Source organism: Callionymus lyra, chromosome 10 (genome assembly GCF_982586985.1).
Source record: "Callionymus lyra chromosome 10, fCalLyr1.hap1.1, whole genome shotgun sequence".
Classification (NCBI taxonomy): domain Eukaryota; kingdom Metazoa; phylum Chordata; class Actinopteri; order Syngnathiformes; family Callionymidae; genus Callionymus; species Callionymus lyra.
In genome coordinates this window covers 12,963,474-12,983,607 of record NC_141827.1, presented here as the reverse complement: position 1 = coordinate 12,983,607, position 20,134 = coordinate 12,963,474, and the positions used below count along the sequence as shown (strand labels likewise).

Here is a 20,134-nt window from a genome sequence, read left to right as displayed (position 1 = left end):
ATCACAGCGCATCTGGGGCCCCTTTTGAAGTATTTTATCTTCACTCGGTGGAGGATGGCAATTGGATGCGTGGCGGTACTCCATCTGTTCATTTCAATATGAATGGGCATGTAGGTCTGCGGCTGCCGGAGCAGGAACGATGTGAAATTGCGGATGGCAACGCGGAGCAGCACCGACACGCAGGGTTAATTCGAGCCTCCTTTGATGTCTGCCTATGTGTGAAATGAGCTGGTGGTCCAAAGTTCACACAAATATATTGCGACCAAGCGCACACGCGCGTGAACACGTGTCGTGGAAACTCACACCACAGACTCCGGAGACCACTTGTGTCGCCGCGTGAATGGAACCCGGTGCCGGCCGCTTCTGAAAAACTTGTGATGCTAAATCTATTACACTCGGCGGGATTTACAATCGCTCACATCCACATCCACATGACAAAAGGAAGATAAGCCGCCTGTAAGCAAAAAAACAGACTTCTGGCTTACACACCAAACACCTAAAGCAGATTCTGCAGCTATTCATTCGCCGACTGCTCTCACCTATGCCGAGCGTTACCGGAGCTGACATCGGGTTATAGAAGAATCGCTGCATGTTTTATCGTATCGACCTACATTTCCATCTCATCACATCAATTTTCGAAGCCGTTACAGAACGTACAAAAAAAAACAACTGCTTTAACACAGCACAACACTGCACGTCATTTCATATTTGACTGCAAACCCAGGAGCTACATTTCACCTTCGAGAAGAATATACAATTTCTATTTGTTCAGGCTTTTCCTTGAATTTCTCGAACTCCTGTTGTGTTCTCAGTATTATCTTGATCGTTTTTGAGTATTGTTTTGATTGTTTAAGCGCTTTGTGACCCTGGTCTCGAAAAGCGCTATATAAATAAATATTACTTACTTACTTACTTACAATTTATCCGTTTATAGATTTTGCAGTATCGGTTGTATAGAAACATCTTGGCTTCTTTTATGTGTGTGTACATGAGCCTGGACATTAATTTGTGCTTTACAATACAGGATGCTTAATGGAATAATTTCTGTTTATAATATAATAATAAAGTTTCTCCAAGACGCAGTAAGTCTCTCATCATGACCATGTTTGGAACTTATTACTTCATAAAGTTCTCCCCCCCGTCTGAAATCTTGGCGAACGAGAGGTTACGAGAGCGAAGCCCATTATGATGTAATAATGATCTTCACTCCTCCTCCTCCAGGTCAGCTGTAATCACGCCCCACTTTTATACAATGAGTCGCTTGGAGGTGGAGTCTTCAGGGATTCATTGATTGATACTCGGCCAATTACAGGGTGTGGTTATGGTAAACAAGATTTCATCTCCAGAAAAACAAAGTTTTCAGTGGGCGGGGCTTAAGCACACTTGCGAATGTTAATATATTTATTAAAAGAGAATTTTGTACAAACAGACACATACGAGTACAATAGAGGTCAAATATTATTTTAAGAGACACTCAAATGAACTCTTTAGTTGCAATTTAAGTTAAGTTAGAAAAATGTACATTTTCACCAGGAGACACACTTTATAAAAGAAGTTTCTATTGAAACAAAGTTTATTTTATGTTCACCTTGGAGGGGTTTCAATTGTTAATTTATCTGGGAACATTACTGCTGTGTGGTGCGTCTACTCTTTTGTTATGAATTAGTTAAGACTTTTAGCTTAAATATTATTAGCTTTTTAATGAGAGTTTAAATGACATACAGAAAGCGTCCAAGAGTGCAAGAGATAAGAAAAGAAACACATTGTTTATTAAGGAAGATTGACAGCATTAAATAAATACATTACAGGCCGTCAGGACATAATATTTATGAAGTCCTATAGTTTGTTACTCTAATTCTGATTGATCGTTTTAATATGAAGCAATTAACTTCACTTGGCAGAAAAAAAGATTAAAACAATTAAATATAAAGAATGTGAAAATAAAAAAATAAAAACTGTCTATCCTGAAGTGAAATACATTACACTCTGGTATTTAATGAATTCAGCTCCACAAAGGGCAGAAGGACAGAACAGTCTGTTCTGGTGTTTCTGCAGCAGATCAGGGAACTTATGGTGGTTCAAATTAATCTTATTTTTCTAGGCTAACTTTGCATTTAAGGTCAACATCGGAGTGTTGTGAAGAACCAGAAAACTAAGTCTGACAATGTTAGGAAATCATTCTGCTCACTGACTCACGTCGTCGTTTTGTATCATCGACACACACAAATACAATTAAAATGTTGTCCACAGATTCACTAATAAACAAATTTGTTAGCATCCACATCTAACTGGAAATAGCCACATGAGTTGTTAACGTTTTTCATTCACTTTCGTTAATTTTCAAAGGTCATTCCATTCACTAGCAATGGAGAAAAATAAGTTACAGATGACATAAAAAATAACAAAATACATGCAAAATGTAAAAAATTACATACTTATCCACCCATACTATGGAAGTATATCAGTGCCATCAGAAAATTGAATGGATCAATGACCATTTCAAATTCACTTTTTTTGAAATAATTGAATAATTAAATGTAATAATTTCTATATTGAAAAGTAGTTTTTTTTTTTTTAATAATTGAATTCAATAATATGAAATCTTTTTTAATTAATTTTCTTTTTTAAACATAGAGTTTGATATTCTAATTCCAATAATTAAAAAATAATTGAATACATTTTAATGACAAGCTTCATACAGAGATTCAACAAATAGAAGTTAATTCTGAAACCGCTTGAAAAAATGTCGTGAGCGTTTTTATGAACATGCGGCTCCAGTTGATTTGACCGTCAGAGTATGAAGTCCTCGCTGCTGAAATCCTCTGACATCAGAAACCACAGATTGAATGTGAGATGTAATACAAGCGTTTTAGAAACGCCAGCCATCAGAAACAAAGTAGACACATTATATTACATAGATTTTGCTGCTGAGCCTTTTCACACAGTAGCTGAAACACAGGCCAAAGAGGATTGAAACACAATGACAACCACACAATGATGATTTAAAGAAGGGGTTCATGTAAGGAAAGAACATGAATAAATAGAAGATACTCTGCTGGATTCCCTTTGAACCCATTTATGTGATTGTGTGATCAGTTCTCTGTTGTGACTAGTATATAATCATGTTAAAAAATAGATTTTTAAACTGACGATTCATTTCACAGCAAAAGTTGTTCTGCATCTCTTAAGTCTAGATTAAAGTCACAGCCATGAGTGGACATTTAATCACCACCCGCAGAGGAACCATTACCGTCTTGGCACCGACACTGAGACCAACACCTTTTGGTGCATTTCTGCACCGGCTAATGTAGTCCCCGTGAGATGCTGAGGCTTTTACCGGTCAAACTGAAATGACATCAAACAGCATCACTCCGGGAAGAGAGAGGAAGATAGGCGCGAGTCCAGCCTGCTTCCAAGCATGTAGAGGTTGCAGACGTCTCTGTTTGCTTATGTTAGAACTTAGACGTTCAAGCTTCATTCGTCACCACTAGTTTCAAGCTTTAAATACTTTCTGTAACTGAACCTCTGTCGATGATAAATCAAGTCAGTTTTAAGGGAGTTCAGCGAAGAGACATCGCTCTTCAAATCCTGAATCTTCTCTGGTTTCCCCCATTTGGCTGCATTTAACTCAAGGAACTCCAGTGTTCTCCCAAACAAGCTCCAATTTCCCCAAAATACATCATGAATAGGCAAAAAGAAGGAAATAATGCACACATGTACGTGCACACGCTGTGCACAATTTGTGTGTAGAAGCAGAGGCGAGTTAAAATGAGCTGCTGTGTCTGCAAAATACTCCATTTCCCATTGCGAGGGCATCAGCTTTACCAGACCTTTAATCCATCTGTGTCACAAAAAGCTATATTTTTTGTATTTAAACCAGGATGAGGCCAGACGGCCATATTATCTCTACATAATGTATAAGTTGCAGAACAAATGATGTATAAAAAAAACAAAAACTATTATCTTCACAGTCAAGTGTCCGTCACAGCTGTTGTATTCTTCAATTCCTTGTTACAGGGTTTGAGTGACCGGCCTCTACACTTGCCGTAATGCCCTGAAAAATGTACCCGTGTTAACGGCAACAACTTGCATTCGTTCATAAGTACTGGTAGCGTAATTGTTTCGTCAAATGAACATAATAAAATCGTCCCGACGTGACTGTTATTTAACATTTTTAACTGTTCAATATCTAACGGTAAATGGTACATAACATTAGCGCGGTATGTAGCAAAATAAACACCTTTTTTGTATTATTTGATTTTGATTTTTCAAAGAATAGTAGATCAAGTCAGATACTTAGACATTGTACACAAAAGAAAAATATGGTAACATTTTAGGAGTCCATTCTTTGTGCCGAAATAAAGTCCAAGAAAGGCTGCCATATCGAAGCTTTTCCTGTCTGTTCATAGCGGATTCCCTCCATATAGAGTCTTTGAAAGTTCCATAAGCCACATATCAAAACTAGGAGGTACTTCTTTGTTCCAAAACTGAAGAATAACTTTTCTTTGCTAAAACCGTTCCATACAAAATTGCCTTTGTCTCATTTAAATACTCCAGTGGTTGTGAGCAGACCCAAAATGGCTTTCCCGGGATCAGGAGCCAAAATTTGTCCCCAAAACTGCAGAATAAATATGAAATATTTCTTCCCAAGACTTAGCCAGTCGATAGCATAAGAAAAACATGTGAACTAAAGTTCCCACTGATTGTTTGCATTTGACGCATATTGGGGATGTGGATGGATTAAAGGGGTGTTGTTTTAGTATGACCTTGAATTGTATCAACTGGTGACTGGAATTTATTGAACAAGTGTAAATATTATTAAGACATTTAGACCACGTTTCCGCAGTTGATTCATTTTCCCACAAGACCCTCTGACGGTGAATATGTGGAGCCACGTAAGTATCACAAAAGTTCACAAACAGAGAAACCAATCGCTTGCTCCCAGACTTGAGCTGATCAAGGGGAGAGTAAACTTCATATTTTTATTTTTTACAAAGTTCCATACTTGTAAATAGCAGAAGAAATGTGACGTTGAAAGAGAAAATGTCTTCTGTAGTTGGCAAATGATGCAAAAAACATTGTCAATATATAAGTCTGCGTCAGAAATAAGTCCCTTTTTCATGCAAGCTTTGAAAATCGAATCGAGTTTTGAGGGGATGAATAAATGATTATAACAAATTGGGGACAAACTAGAAGTTTCTGGTACCTTAAATATATATATATATATATTTTTCCATATCATCACAGAGTTTTTTACTATAAAACTAAGATTTCTCTCAATTTGGGCTTTTGTCTTCTTTAGTGTGTAGTAGTGCTGGGAGAGAGGTACCATTACCATCCTGTTCAATAGCAACCCAGGATGGTGTTGTGTCTTTAAGTTCCCCAGGGACTGCATTATTCCAATAGACGAGAGCATGAGCATTAGCTGCCCAGTAGTAATGTTGAAACCCAGGGAGAGCCAAACCTCCTAATTCTTTTGATTTGCAAATATGTTTTCTACCATGTGTTTTATAACCCCAAATAAAAAATAAAAATTTACCAACCATTGACATTGGAAGTGTTCGCCAATACTCAATATGTTTTTGGAGTTGATGGATTAACTTAACGTAATTTAAATCATTCAAAGAATCTGGTTGTTTATCAACTATGGTTCCCAGATACTTTATTTTATCAGTTACCTTTACGGGGGAAATGACTCAAAAACAGCAGATCCATCCCATTTCCTAATGGCATTAATTCACTCTTCTGGCAGTTCCCAGTGTATCCGGAAAAATGACCAGCTCTTTCAATAATACTAAGTAAGACAGGGATAGAGTCTTCACTTTGCTCAAGAAATAAAATAATGTCGTCCGCATACAGAGCGATGTGGTGATCAACTTTACCGAGGTGTACAGGAATAATATTTTGGCTGTTTCTGATGGCAATAGCAAGTATACACAAAGTGAATCAATCAGTCAGAGTTAGTTATAATTTCAGCAGTTGGTGACAAATAAAGCATCTCCACCCATGAAACAAAACCATTACCAAGGGCAATTTCTTTCAGGGTTACCAACATGTATTTCCATTCTACTAAAAGCTTTTTGCAAGAATGGCAGCCTTGGAATCTTTGCTCCATTTATTGTAGACAATATTAATGAATTTCTCTAAGGAGATAAATAAAGTATCTATCTATCTATCTATTAAGCAATCCACCCACATTAAAAAAAGAATATCTTCGTGGGATAAAACCAATCTGATTAGGGTGTATTATCATTGATATGTGTTCATTTAATCTAGAAGCTAAAATCTTTGTCAATAATTTAAGGTCACAGTTTAAAAGCGCTATAGGTCTATATGATGATGGGTCAGTTTCGGTTTTCTCTTTTTTCAACAACAATGAAATATTTGCATCATATTACGAACTCGGTAGTCTTCTATTCCTGATGGACTCTTTAAACATTCTAAGCAATAAAGGAGCCACCTACTCAGCATATACTTTATAAAACTCTATTCAGTATTCATCTGGTCCACTTGAATTCTTTGATGGCCTCCAAGACCTCTTGTAGTGATATATCAGCATTTAGTTTTTCTTATGCCTTGTCATTTAATTGCGTGAATGGAATTGAACTGAGAAAGCCATTAATTTCAGTCTCAGTTGTTTAAGTATGAAATGTGTATAATTCTTAGTACATTTTTTTGAAACAATCATTTATTTTTTGATGGTCGATCAGAATCTCTCCTTCTGGAGACAGAATTTGATGTATGGCTCTGCTGGCTTGGATTCCTGTCAGTTGTCGAGCAAATAAAGATGTAGGTTTATCCCCCAAGTGTTTGTTTTATCTTCAGAAGAAGTCTGTTAACTTGGTTGGTAAGAATTGTATTATATTCATGCCTCAACTTAACAATATTTTATTTGTAGTTTCAGATTGATTTTCCCTATACTGTTTTTCAGCTTCAGAAATCTCTTTATCAATTTAAACTAGCCTGACAGTTATTTTCTTCTTCTGCATAGATTCATAAGATATCACTGTACCTTGGATTACTACCTTTAAAGATTCCCATAATATCGAATCAGAAACGTCGTTAGATTTAATAAATTCCTTAATCTCTTTAGAACATCCATTTGAGAATTCTTCATTATTGAGTAAACTTGGAATCAGTCACCAATTATAATACCTCTTTTCCTTCCAAAATCAATGTTTATCTTGACTGGGCTGTGGTCAGAAATTAAAATGTTGCTATATTTCGACGAGGAGATTGCAGGTTAATTTGCCGTCAACGAGAAAATAGTCAATCCATGTGTAGGTTTTATGAACTGGAGAAAAAACTCTCTCTAAATTTGGATGTTGGATCCTCCAAATATCCATTAGAGTCAATGACTTTATTAAGTTATTTAAAACAGTTGTGGAGTCAAGTGGATTTGTTGGACGCAAGGAAGATCTATCCAATAGTGTATCAAAGACACAGTTGAAATCACCCCCTGAAATGAAGGTAGTAGGTCAAGAATACAGTTGAAAATACCACGGACGAAGCTCGGGTTGTCAAAATTCATCAGATCCCTGAGCTTTGACTACACAACAAACAGAAGAAAAGAAAATATATTTTAACTAAACTACTAACAGAACGAGTTGACTGGAGTAGGTTTCTAGTGGCTTAGACATTTATGTAAAAATCTCAAAATACTCATGTTTCATGAATGAGACCATTGTATTCATATACAACCCAATTTTGACTTCATATTTAAACTTTGTTTCATTCAATATACAGTATTGTATTGGACGAAAATAGGTCCACAATTTCCATTTTTTGTGCAGCATGTATAAATACAACTGTCAGAAATCAGTAATAAGTTTGGAATTTAGATTCTCTTTTGCAAATACATTTTAACTAATCCCTACAAACATCATCTCTGTGATATCATGCAGGAGTTCTGCAGATAGTGGTATTTTCATAATGACAACACAAACCAAATCTATCTTTCAAGCTAAAGGACTAATACAAGTGCAGAAGAATAAATAGTTTCCTGGTGTAACCTTCTACAGTGTTCCAAGCTCACAGTAGTCTGAGGTGCGAAGCAAAGCCACTGACCACTGCTGCAGTGGCTTATGGCACCAACACCCCAGCAGAAGACTAGTGAATAATTCGGGAGACAAAATGAAAAGTAGCAGTCCGAGCTCTCGTGACCCTGACGTGACTCAACGCATGTAAAAGTTGAGCAGTAGCCATTTTTAATGTGCATGAGATGAAAAACAAGTAGAATATTCTTAAAATAATTCATGCCCCCGCGATTATTTCTCCTTTCTTTCGGTCGCATTAAGAGTGGAAACAAGGCAACTGAGCATGCGAAATACTGCGTGTTTGCAGTCAAGTGAAAAAGTGGGGCAATGTGGAGCGACGTGACATTAAGAAAGCAAGTTTGCAGCCTGCAAAGCTAAAAAAGAAATGCTTCTTAGATGCTCACACGAGGATCTTTGTTCACTTCAAATACAGTTCCATTTATTCTGGAGAAAGCATTTTAACCTGATAACAGATTCAAGAATAGTTAAACACTGAAGTCAACACCATTTGGTCTATTGAACATCTGACACTTATCTTTCTAGAAATGTTACTTTTGCAGAGTCCACTGGTTGTTGGAAGTCTCTAGTTAGGCTTAAACTAGTTACTTGTGGCTGATCTGTCATTAGTTTTGGACGAAGATTTCACCATTTATTAGACTGTATAACAAACGCACATCTGAGGTTCATGACAGAAGCAACACAACTAATAAAACAAGTGTTAAAATGCTTGTAAACATACTAGTCCTTCTATAAGAGACTCAAACTAAACTACCAAGATAGTAGCACGCTTCTGGATCATCAATGACATTGGATAAGTTCCTGCAATGCCTTGGAAGGAAACACAGAAGCTTCTACTTCTTGGGTCACAGATGAAAATCCATAACATTTTTAGTAAACAAGTGTATGCATCACTGACAATGCATCAGTCTTTGCATTGAAACGATAGACTAGAATAGAAGTGATTCTGGAAATTACATAACGTCACAGGACCATTAAATGTTAGCTTTGTGGCTAACCAGCACATTTTAAAAACACAAACAAAAGTTAGCATTGATGACACTCAATATAGCAACACGTCTTCAACTCAATATAAACAAATCGACACATAATTATACCGTAGTTGTTGACAACATTCAACGGATGGTGACATCGTAGTCTGCGTTTCCCTCACTTGCATGAGTGATGAGACATAATATTGACAGCAGACCGACAGGATGTCAACCTCTGCTGTAGGACGAGTAAACATAAACGTAAATGTTCTAAATAAGACGTCAACCTGGGGTTCAAATTAGCAAACAAGACCACGACAATGTTCAACTCTCGCCAGGCGTAAGATGTTTGACCTCGGTGACCTCCACCCGTTTCACAGCCTTAGTGTAAACATGAGGAGGGAGGAGTAAAGAACAGAAGAGAGATGTGATGAACGATGTTCAAGGGAGTCAGATAACAAAGAGCTGCTGGTCAGACAGAAACGTAGAAGGTCTGCACGAGGGAGGGAATAGAGGCGACAATAGCCTTTTAAGGAGAACGACCACGGCAAGAGGAGGAACATGAGGCTCTTCCTCCGACTGCCAAGAGAACAAGAGGCAAACTGTTGTTCACTAAAGCTAGAATATATTTCAAATAACTTTCTACGGAGCAGTCAACGATGGCTACTCTTCTCTTGGAATATTTATAGAGCATGTGTCAGGTTAGTTCAGAAGCAGGAATTTCATAGAGATCATTTTGAAATTGCAACCGTCGGTGGTGAAGCCACCAAAGTAAGTTGAGAGAGAGATACCCGTCTGTTGAGACGGTCGGTCGTGGCCAAAAAAAAACACTTCTTAGAACCGTGAAGCAGCTGAAAGGTTTGGGAATTGTGCCTTGCTTGCATAGTCCTTGCTTTGGAAAAAAGCACCTGATCGAATTGAACCCAAAAGCTTTTGGCCATGTAGGGTAAACACACACAGCATGCGGTCAACACAAAACAGCATGCAGGGCAGAAGTGATGAGCAAGACCAAGAATACACAAAAATGAGTACCAAAATTGTAAATGGTCATTTCATTTCTCACAATGATCTATTGTGAAATAAATAATGTTGTTGAGAAATGTAGTTGACTTAAGTGCTGCTTTCAGGGACCTTAATAATAGGTATATTGAAAACAGGTCGTTTCAGGTCATTAGATTTTTTCACTGGGTCAGGGGTTTAGTTTATGGAATTTAGTTTTAAATATCTGAAACTTTAATCAATTTTAACTAAACCTGCACCTAAACTACAAGTAAAACATATTATAATTATTATGATTATTGCTATATTGCTTTGTTTACCATGAAGATGTTTAACTTAAATATTTAGGACTGTTATTTTACTGCCGATGCCTCGGAGAACCCCACACCGCGTGAAGCCGTTTCCCCGACCGGGCTTTAATGGTCCACTTAATTCTCAGGTTTCCATTCATCAAGAGAAGCAGGACCAGGAGGTCCCACCTGACGGGGGTTCTGGAGAGAAGCTCAATTATACACGTTGATTACATTTTCCCCAATAAACCAGATTCGAAATAATTCCACATATGTCGAATTGCTGTTGAAGTGGCAGCAGGAATTTTTATTTGAGGAAATTGGACGACAAGTGCACATGATTGACGTACAATTTTCTCGGTACTTGAATATTAATGCGAGAGTCTTTCAACTGCTTTTCTTTTTTTCCTTTTTTTTAAAATAATGAGTTTAACATACGTTTTCAGGGTCATGAAGCTTTTTCAGTGAATTCACATAAAATTTCCGTTCCGGATTTCACCTGTTCGGGGGTATTTATGAACCGGCATCTACAGTAAATAGCTAAAGATGTGATGGAGCTGTTCCTATCTGAGTGCGTGTGTGAGTCGAACATCAGCGATTATTAAATCTTTGTCACATTTAACAGCTCTGGCACATTTTACATTCCCAAGTAATTAAGTAATCACACAATTAGCTGTACATTCAGAGATAAACCTTGTATTATAATTTAATCTGTCTATCTCTGACAGCATCAAATTAAACTGACGGCAGGAAGTGGGCGTCTTCGTGAGGTATATGAAATCTATTCCGGATAAGGAACAGAAAATAGACACATTGGCGGCCGTTCAAACCAGCTTTCCTCGCAAATTGAAACTGCACTCAGAACCTTTCAACTGCGTCACCTTTTAGCTCAGCCCAAGCTGGGGTGTAAGGCTGGATCAGATCACTGATGTAAGGAGGAGTCTGACCATGAATAGATCTGAAGGTAAGAACCAGAATGTTCAATTTGATCCTGAAAGAAACTAGCAGCCAGTGAAGAGTTTCAAGGATCGGGGAAATGTGAGTTCTTCTACTAGAGCGGGTCAGAATTCTTTCTGCATAGTTTTGTAATAACTGCAGGCGAGACAACTCCCTCTTGTTTAGACATGAAAATAAACTGTTACCATAGTCTAAAAGAGAAGACACAAACGCATGGATTATAAGCTCTTTATCGTGTTGCAACATAATTTTCCTTAGTTTAGAGATTTTTCGGTACACAGTGGATGGAGGGTTTAGGAAGGATAATCTAGTCCAGAGAGTGCCATGTCCGCATACCCGCCACTATGGAAACTGCAGTCCTGATTGATGCACGCCAAGTAAGTCACAAGCCTCTTTAAATCACAGTCCAGATTAACGCGTTTCTGAGTAATTAGTTTGAATTGAATTGAATTATCACCACAAAAAGTAACATCGTTACTATAAGGCGTTACTTTGTCGTGTTACTCCTAACCGAGCATACAACGTATCTAAACTGCATATCTATCCCTGATATCTAGGGCGAGAGATTATGTGGTTATCAGGAGGAAACCTGGGTCACCAGAGCTGAAGGCTAAGAAACGGTGTTTGAGGAAATATTCACTGCCTAAAAGAGAAATAAAATGACCACTGAAAAGAAGTTTGGTTGTGGCGTCTGTTCGTCTATTGAAGACAGGAAAAAATAATTTGCACTCATTTTACATTTCTTGTACACAAGAATAAACTGTGCATGAAAGAGATGGGGGCGCAGAGGGAGGCAATCTTGTTACAAGCCCACATTGCCCTGGGAAGATTTTTATCAGACACACGTATGGAGAAAGGCATCCATTTAGAAAATGGCTTTCCAAGGCATGCTGGGCCATTTAGCACACCCTGTGACGACTCCTGTTTGGGGCCGTGATAAATGTCCTGGTTAACACTCGGGCGTACACACTCTGACCGGCACGCACTAACAGGACCACACACACACACACACACACGCACACAAAGCCATCTGGGCTGACACAAGTCATCGCTGGCACCGACGTCACCTTTCATCAAAAGACTCCATTCATAGCAACATACCTGACTTGATCCTCAGACACTTGCGGAGCAAATTAGAATTAATCCACACAAGTGAAAGCCCACTTAATGTCACATCATCATCGCAGCACTAGGCCTTATTAAGCTCAGGATCACATGACACAAGTCCACAAAAAGTAGTCCCAACAGCATGTGTAGTTAATGAATGGAGGTAGTGTTGTCAAAAGTATCAAAACTCTACTGTTGTATCCGGATACTCTTCGAGGTAACGCCAAAAATGAAAAATAACGTAAATCAAAATGTGCAACACAAGCGGTCAACTCAACCATCTGTGTTTTCACACCGAAAATATGATGGTGAAAAATACTTCTGTGCCCTTTTCAGCTTCAGTTTTTAGTAACAGGTTTAGCAAGAGTCATCTAGTTTATTGTTAAGTATGTAAAGCAGAGCCAAGGAAGGAAAACGTATATGTATTTTGTTTTTTAATCCAGCCTGCTTGTCTACTATTTAGATGTGAACATAATATAACCTCAAAATATTCTTCTAATTCTTATTGTTTCCTTTTTTTATTTTTTGTATATTCAGAAGTTTCTTTTTGCTCAACTATATTTTATTGTTAATATTTCACCTGTGCTTGTGTCAATTGCAACAAGTTGCAAAAGTGTTTTCTTTTTTTGCATTTTTCTTGTTAATAAAAATACTATATGGTATACTAATATGGTTGTGCGTCCCTGTGTTTGTCATAACTTGAATGGAGATGTAAGACGTCTCATATTATCTGCTCAGAACATCTGAGACGTGAGCGTCCTGCAGGTCCAGTGGGTTCTAAACCATCATTCTGCCTCGATGAACAGCCAATTGTCAAATAATAAATTGTACTTTTTCTATTATCACATAAATGTACAGTATTTGACTAATTCCAGATGATTTTAAGATACAATATTTAGTTTAAAATACTTAAATACAGCTTTATTTTTTGTTTGTTTGTTTGCGATATAAGCAGACTTGACACAATAAAGGGCAGAATGATTTTTTTTAAACTATGACGACTCGTCCATAAATTAATCATGCATTTATTTTTGTACTCCTGCCTTTTCACTCAAGTGTGTAAGCATCATTAATAACTTATGACAAATGTTGCTTCGCGCTGCAGCTCAACAACGAGGTGATATTAGGTCACATGTCACTGAACCGTTCACACTCGACTCATATTAACAGAATCGATGACCTCCATGAAATAATGAACATTAACATTTGTGTTATTCGTTCTGTCTTCATGTTAACGTGGAAGTTGAAATAGGACTAAAAGCAACAAGTCTTCCATGTCTGATCTTTCGACAGCTTCTCCCCATCACCCGTCAGAACACCTGTTGTCATCGGCCATCAATGCTAACCACCGCCTCTGTTGACACGACAGACATCACAGGCTGCAGATCCAGCTTGAAAGGTGAACAGAGACAATGAAGTGTTCTCTCTCGTGGGTGGATTTCAGAGCCCGAGAGCGAGGCCGGGCGTGTGCACACCGTGAAACATTGTCAGACGCACTCTGATCGGCCATCTGCTCCCACGGCAGACGGACAGGTGTCACACGCACACCAGTGAATCCTGTGCTCAATAAAACATGGACGACGACTAGACTTGGATTACAACGAGCATCGCTTGGCTCAGAGCAGCACTGTTGTGGTAGAATACACATCAAGTACAACAGGTTTTTATTTGTATATATATAAAGACAGCATTATAGTGACAGCCCTAGGGCTTGAATCTTCTTTTTAAAACATTGTTTATGGTTTTAAAATGTTTTCTTTTCTACCATGGACTTTATCCTCCACCGCAAGAAGGACAAAAACTACAAATCTATTGTATTTTCTTTTAATTGTATAAATAAAAAAGAATATATTCATATAACTGACATTGTAATATATTATTTATACATTTAAATTATTCATACAATTATAAAGTTTTATAGATTTGGTCTGAGCTCATTGGGCCACATAATGGTAATAGAATGGCCGCTTGTGGTCCACGGGCCGCAGTTCCCCTAGGTCATGATGTTCTCTAATAAAACGTTTAATAAACTAGTATCATGTAAATTGAATCTCCGATTAATGTGTTTTAGTTAAGAATAATGTAAACAAAGTTTAAATACAGTTTCTTTCAAATATATATTGACAACATTCATGAATCTTGTTGACTCACGGGTAATGGAAGTTCTACCTATAGTGCAGTAAACACCAGATATTTTGACATAAATCTTATTCAAAGAGACAAAGGGTCGGTGTCTTCCGTCATGTTCAGCAGAACACAGTGGTCTCAGAACACTTGTCCTCACGTGGAGCAACTTTTAAAATGACAAAAATCTGATGAATGGTGACTTGAACTCACCGATCTCATCTGCTGAGTCCCAGTGACGTGCTGCAGAACCTTCTCCAGCTCCTTCTCTATGCGTCCGGCCCAATGAATCATCCTGCACCGGGAAAACAAAAGAAGATTTCATCATTAATCGGCGATGTTTGGCACACATTAATCCCTCCTCCCTCTTACTGGAAAAACCTCCCATCACTCCCATCTCTCTTTGCGACCGGCGCTGCCGTTTTGGCTCGGATGTGCAATAAAACTGCTCCGGTCTGACAGAAGTGCACTATAAGCAGGAGCTGATCTCCGCCAGACGGAGCCAACTTTGGAATTAGCAGATCAAACGGATGAAGCTCATCACAACGTAACTCAAAGCAAGAGCAACAAATGATTTAGTGGATTAAGATTTTTTTCGCTTTTAAACACAGGTGAAGGAACCAAACTCAAGTCATCCAAACAGACCAACAGAAAATCCAGTTAGTGGAGTACAACAAGTTAATCTTCTACTTCAGATCAGCTATGGATAAAACACAAGTACAGCAATAAATTCATATTTAAAGATATTGAATTTACATCATCCTTTTTGTCTATAAAGATTAAATACCTACTTAAGTTCCCTGATATAATCTGTTCCTAATGACCTGGATAAATCCACCAACATTAGAACGATACGAGAAATATTTGACAAGACAACCGTGTCCAGTTTCTTGATCAATAAAGGAAACCTTGAGTCAGTAACAGCATCAACACCTAAAACATTACAGCAGGTGACTGGAACCTCATCATTGCAGGAGGTGAAGAAGAGAATGCAGACTTGGTGGAATGTGGAAGTGAAGCTTTTGTGGGATAAAGTTTAGACACATGGAGAGGAGAGACTGTGGATGGGTTGGTGGAAGAATGTAACAGGGTCAAAGGGAAGGAGGAAGACGACCAATCTGATTGGATAACACAACTTGGTAATTCTCTATGAAATGAAAGACTTTGTACTCAAATGACTGATTGTCTTTTTTGATCATTTTTTCGACGTATGAACTTGCTAATGATTTCAAGTAATAGGCTTGAAATCATTACCGTTTTCTCGGGTGTGTCACTAATGTTAAGGGCTTCATTGAACGTTAAATTACTCAATAATTTGCCAGAGATTAAAAGTAAAAATGTCATTGCTTTGATTGAAAAATTATTCTTTTTGACAACACCCATGTGTTTGTCGATTAAAAGACAAATGTCTTCCTGACTTATCACGATAATTTGTAGATACAAGAAGGGGTGAAGGTACAGTGTGTGAAGGACCAGGAGGAGGGAAGTGTGTTGGGGCGTCGATGGGTCAGGAGGAAAAAAAAAAAGTCACCTCCGTATGATGAAATGAGGTCACAGCGAGAGAACAAGCTAATCACATGACACTAATAGTGATGGGCAGACACGGCTTGAAGGCCAGGGCGCGTTATGTAACATTAATACAGTGCTAATGTATTCACATGAAAACATATTTACGTTCGACGACCGAAAACCTTCTAAGTCAAGAGCCACAACAGAAGCCTGTTGACACACATGTGGCACCCGGGCCACACCTTCCCTAAGTTAAGGCTTATTTTCTTACAATACTCAATGAAGAACAAAGAACACCCTTTTCTTCCGGATCATTCTCGCAAAAATAATCATAAAATGGTTTTGTTGAAGGTTTTCCCAAAAGCTCTGGGGTTTTTTTTTTACACCATTTCACTCACTTATTCTGAAAAAAAAAACATTATGAAAATAGAAGTCCAATTACCGTGGACTGACCCGGGCCTGAGTCTGTGTCACATTGTTCAGTCTGAGGCTACAATCATAGCACATTCTAAATCTTCCAGGCCACAAAGGTTAGACTATTTCCATGTGTGGAAAATAGGTGAGGAAAATTGCAGCTATTTTTTTTGGGGGGGGGAGAAAATTGAGTTATTTTTCCTTTCCTGGTGAAAATGGTCTTCAGTTTTTCGACAGAATATGCGAGCTCTTCGTGAACACATAACCACTGACGTACACGACAGCAGGTGGCCAGGTAGATAGATACAAGTTCTTCTGCCACATTTCCTCACAGATTTAATATTAATTCAATATTATCTATTTTACCATTAAAATAAACAATATTTTCAAACATTCATCCACAAGAGGCTGTCAGAAACGATCAGGCAATGCCATTTTTCTAGCATCGATTCCATCCGTAAAGTCATTCAAGTTGAGCGAAAATGTCTAAAAAAGACTCTATTGAGCAGAGAAAATCAAATAAATGGAGCAGCTAATTGAAGTTAAAAGTCAATCTCCAGCTGCATTACAAGAGAAGTCACCTTGGCCAGTAAGAGGAACCGGAGAGAGCTGGTGACCAGTCAGATGCAGCGGACAGTGGCCGCTTTTTGGATTGTTTTTACATCCGTGATCCAGAGCGACTTCTCATCATCTATAACCACATCATTACATTATGATCATCCAGTACATGAGTCGGTGCCTGCGGGGACAAGTTCTATCAGGGACTGACCTTTTCATTATTACAAAATCAATAACGGAAGCTTAAATAAACCAATATATCACATTTTTAGTCATTTAATAATAATGACACATAATTGATGTGTTTACTAAACATTCATTTCTAGCAAGCTGGTTATTTGTGATGAATTTGTAATGAATAAAAGACTGCATCTATTTCAACGTGTGACCGATTTAAAGTGACTTATATTGTATATTTTTTGTGGTAGTTTTTATCTATTTGTTTTGCAAGAGCATTGTTTTTGTTAAAGGAGAGACAGTCAGACTCCTTTAACACCTGAATATGTGTCTATGAAAAAAAATCAACAGTTTGCTCCAAGTGTTGCTCTTTTTTCTAAGCTCTATATTTACACTTGGAGTCTTTTGGTTTTTACTATCAAACAACTCTTGTGCTTGACACAGGAATCTAGGGCAAATAAAGAATGACAGGTTTTCAAAAGCTGTGGATTTTCTTCTTAAATCCGGTGACATAACCACTACATTTATTATTGTTTTGTTTTTTTTAGTGTTGTGGGCACCATGTGACCCGCGTCCATGCTTGACTTTGGTGCTAACAAAAATGTCATGGATCACATCATAACAATAACAAAAAACAGCTGGTAAAAAAAAAAAATTGAAAAGATCCCACTCTGGATGCAGCGATGACATCCATCCATCAGGAGCACCGGCGCCCAGTGCCCCTCGCCGGGGACACCTGTCCTACTTCCACCCGGGGAACCACAACCCCAAAAAAGCCCGGGTTACTCACGTGTAGTGCTGCGGGAAGTGGTGGGTCCCGGCGGTCGGCGTGGACACGCAGATCACCAGCACGGTGGCGGAGAAGAGGCACAGAAGACCACACGGGTGAGCGCAGATCGCCATTTTTCCCATGAAATATTCAAGAAAAAAAAACTGGGATAAATAAAGAGAGACAGAAGAAGACACGCAGCTTTCCCGGAGAAAAGTGATGGTCGCCCGGGACACTAGACTTAGAGCCGCACCACACACGGAGCCAAGGACCAGAACCCGTGGAGGTGACGCGCAGGAAGATGCTGAGGCGACGCTGCTCCAGCTGCTGCTGCTGCTGCTGCTGATGATGATGATGAAGAAGAAGATGATGATGATGATGAGGAGACTGTCCGCCTATTTGCGCACTCGCTGTCCTCCCTCCTCCCTCTCTCCCTCTCTCCGCCACCACATTTGCTCCTGCTCTCCTCCACGCTCGACAACGTGACGACTGGGAAATAACAAAGTGGGACGTCAAAAGCGTTAGGATATCCGGCGTTGCCTTTCAAAATAAAATAAAAATCAAGCGAGTGACATTGCGCTTTTGGACATAAAATTGTTGTTTTCAACCAGAATCTACATTTATTACACACAATTGATCGATAACCTATCCGTTAACAGTGTGTAATTGCAATATTTAAGGTTTTTATGATGTCATGGTGACAGTGTTTTGAAGGCCAGTTTGCATCCATTCCGCTGTATCCGCACTTAACGACGCACTTGAGATGGAAAAGGATCTTTCTATTTTCAAACAGCTACATCTATTAGAGAGAGAACGGGCCTCCTGTGCTTCATGAACGTCACACACTATCATTCTACCCTTAAAGGTTTAATGTTTCTGGAAAAAAAACAAAAAACTTTTAAAACAATTTCCCCCCTATTTATTCTTGTTTTATATCAGATACTGACACTGTAAACAATAAATACATTTCAATAAAATAATGCACACCTTTAACCCTTGCAGGGTTTCGAGGTGACCGGAGGCCCCGAAAACAAATGTGTTTGAGGTATCCATTGTCGTGTCTCTGGGTCAAGGTGAACGATGTCCACCACTGCATATGAAAGCCGTTTTGGCCAATTCAATTTTGTTAGATTAAAAATTATTAAACACTATACGTATACACCATACTTAAATGAATGCTAAAAGATAATCAAATTATAAAGTATAAATTACTAGCTTCATTTAAGAGCTTAAACGTTTGAATACACATTCACAATCAACATTTCACTCCAGACTGATTTACACTGTTTCAAGACAAGCTTGGAACAGAATTAGAGACATGACACCGGTTATTTAAAACATCTGTTCGTCTGCCTTTTCACACCTTGGGTCGTGGATCAAAAGAACGAAGCGGGACACATCCGTGAGGGGGGGGGGACTAGGAGACAGAAACCCCCACCCAAGAACATTTGAGCGATTAGAAAAGGAAACAAATTAGGAAGGAATCTCCACAGGGGATCATGGCACAGGAAGCTTGAAGGAACCAATATGGCGAGGACCTCTCGGCCCGGAAATTTGCCTTAAATATAGCGATGTTTCTAAAGTTCGAGGCCGTTTCTCCCGGGGCTATTGAATTGTAAAGAAAGCGCGTCCGATTGATCGTAAAGCTTGTATTTTGTTTGACTTGAAGCGGCGAATAAATGACCCGTGACACTCTGCATTGACCTTTTCTCTCCATAAAGCGAAGTATAAGAACCAGGAAGTGACGCCGTGTTTGGAGCGACCGGAACGCACTCCTGTTTATACCGTTTTAATTTCCAAACGTCTTGACAAACAAATGAAGGAAAAGAGGCTTTATATGATGTTGAAACTTGTATGCAATTAAATAAGTTAAGACTAAGCTAAAAGTTGTCTAGTTATCTAATTAGATATTAATTGAATGGTCTTTATAATTATTAAATAATTTCAAATATTGTCAATGTTCTTTTGATGTAAAACTCAAATGGAAATAATAAAATGAAAAATGGAGAAGAAATCACAAACTAAAAAAACTTTATGTAATTAACGTTGAACCTTTTCTAATTCATTTACAATATGAGAAAAAAATGACAACAGTTTTGAGTGTTGACTATGACAAATTATTTAAAATTTTGAAAGTGCTTTAATAAAGTACGTGGTTCCGGAGGTGTATTACTATGTCATTAATTAGATCGAATATATTGCAGA

The 20,134-nt window shown here is 38.3% G+C and overlaps 1 protein-coding gene across 5 annotated transcripts in view; it reads right to left on the bottom strand.

Moving 5' to 3' along the window:
- cacna2d2a (calcium channel, voltage-dependent, alpha 2/delta subunit 2a) overlaps positions 1–18,346 on the bottom strand; it is a 165,306-nt gene extending 146,960 nt beyond the window's left edge. For all 5 annotated transcript variants that reach the window (XM_087800199.1, XM_087800200.1, XM_087800203.1 and 2 more), the window contains exons 1-2: positions 17,951–18,346; positions 14,716–14,797 (exon numbers count right to left, since the gene is read on the bottom strand). In XM_087800199.1, coding sequence (XP_087656325.1) covers positions 14,716–14,797; positions 17,951–18,072 — 204 coding nt within the window. In that variant the 5' untranslated portion in view covers positions 18,073–18,346. The remainder of the gene's footprint in view (positions 1–14,715; positions 14,798–17,950) is intronic.
- Positions 18,347–20,134: the final 1,788 nt, after the last annotated feature.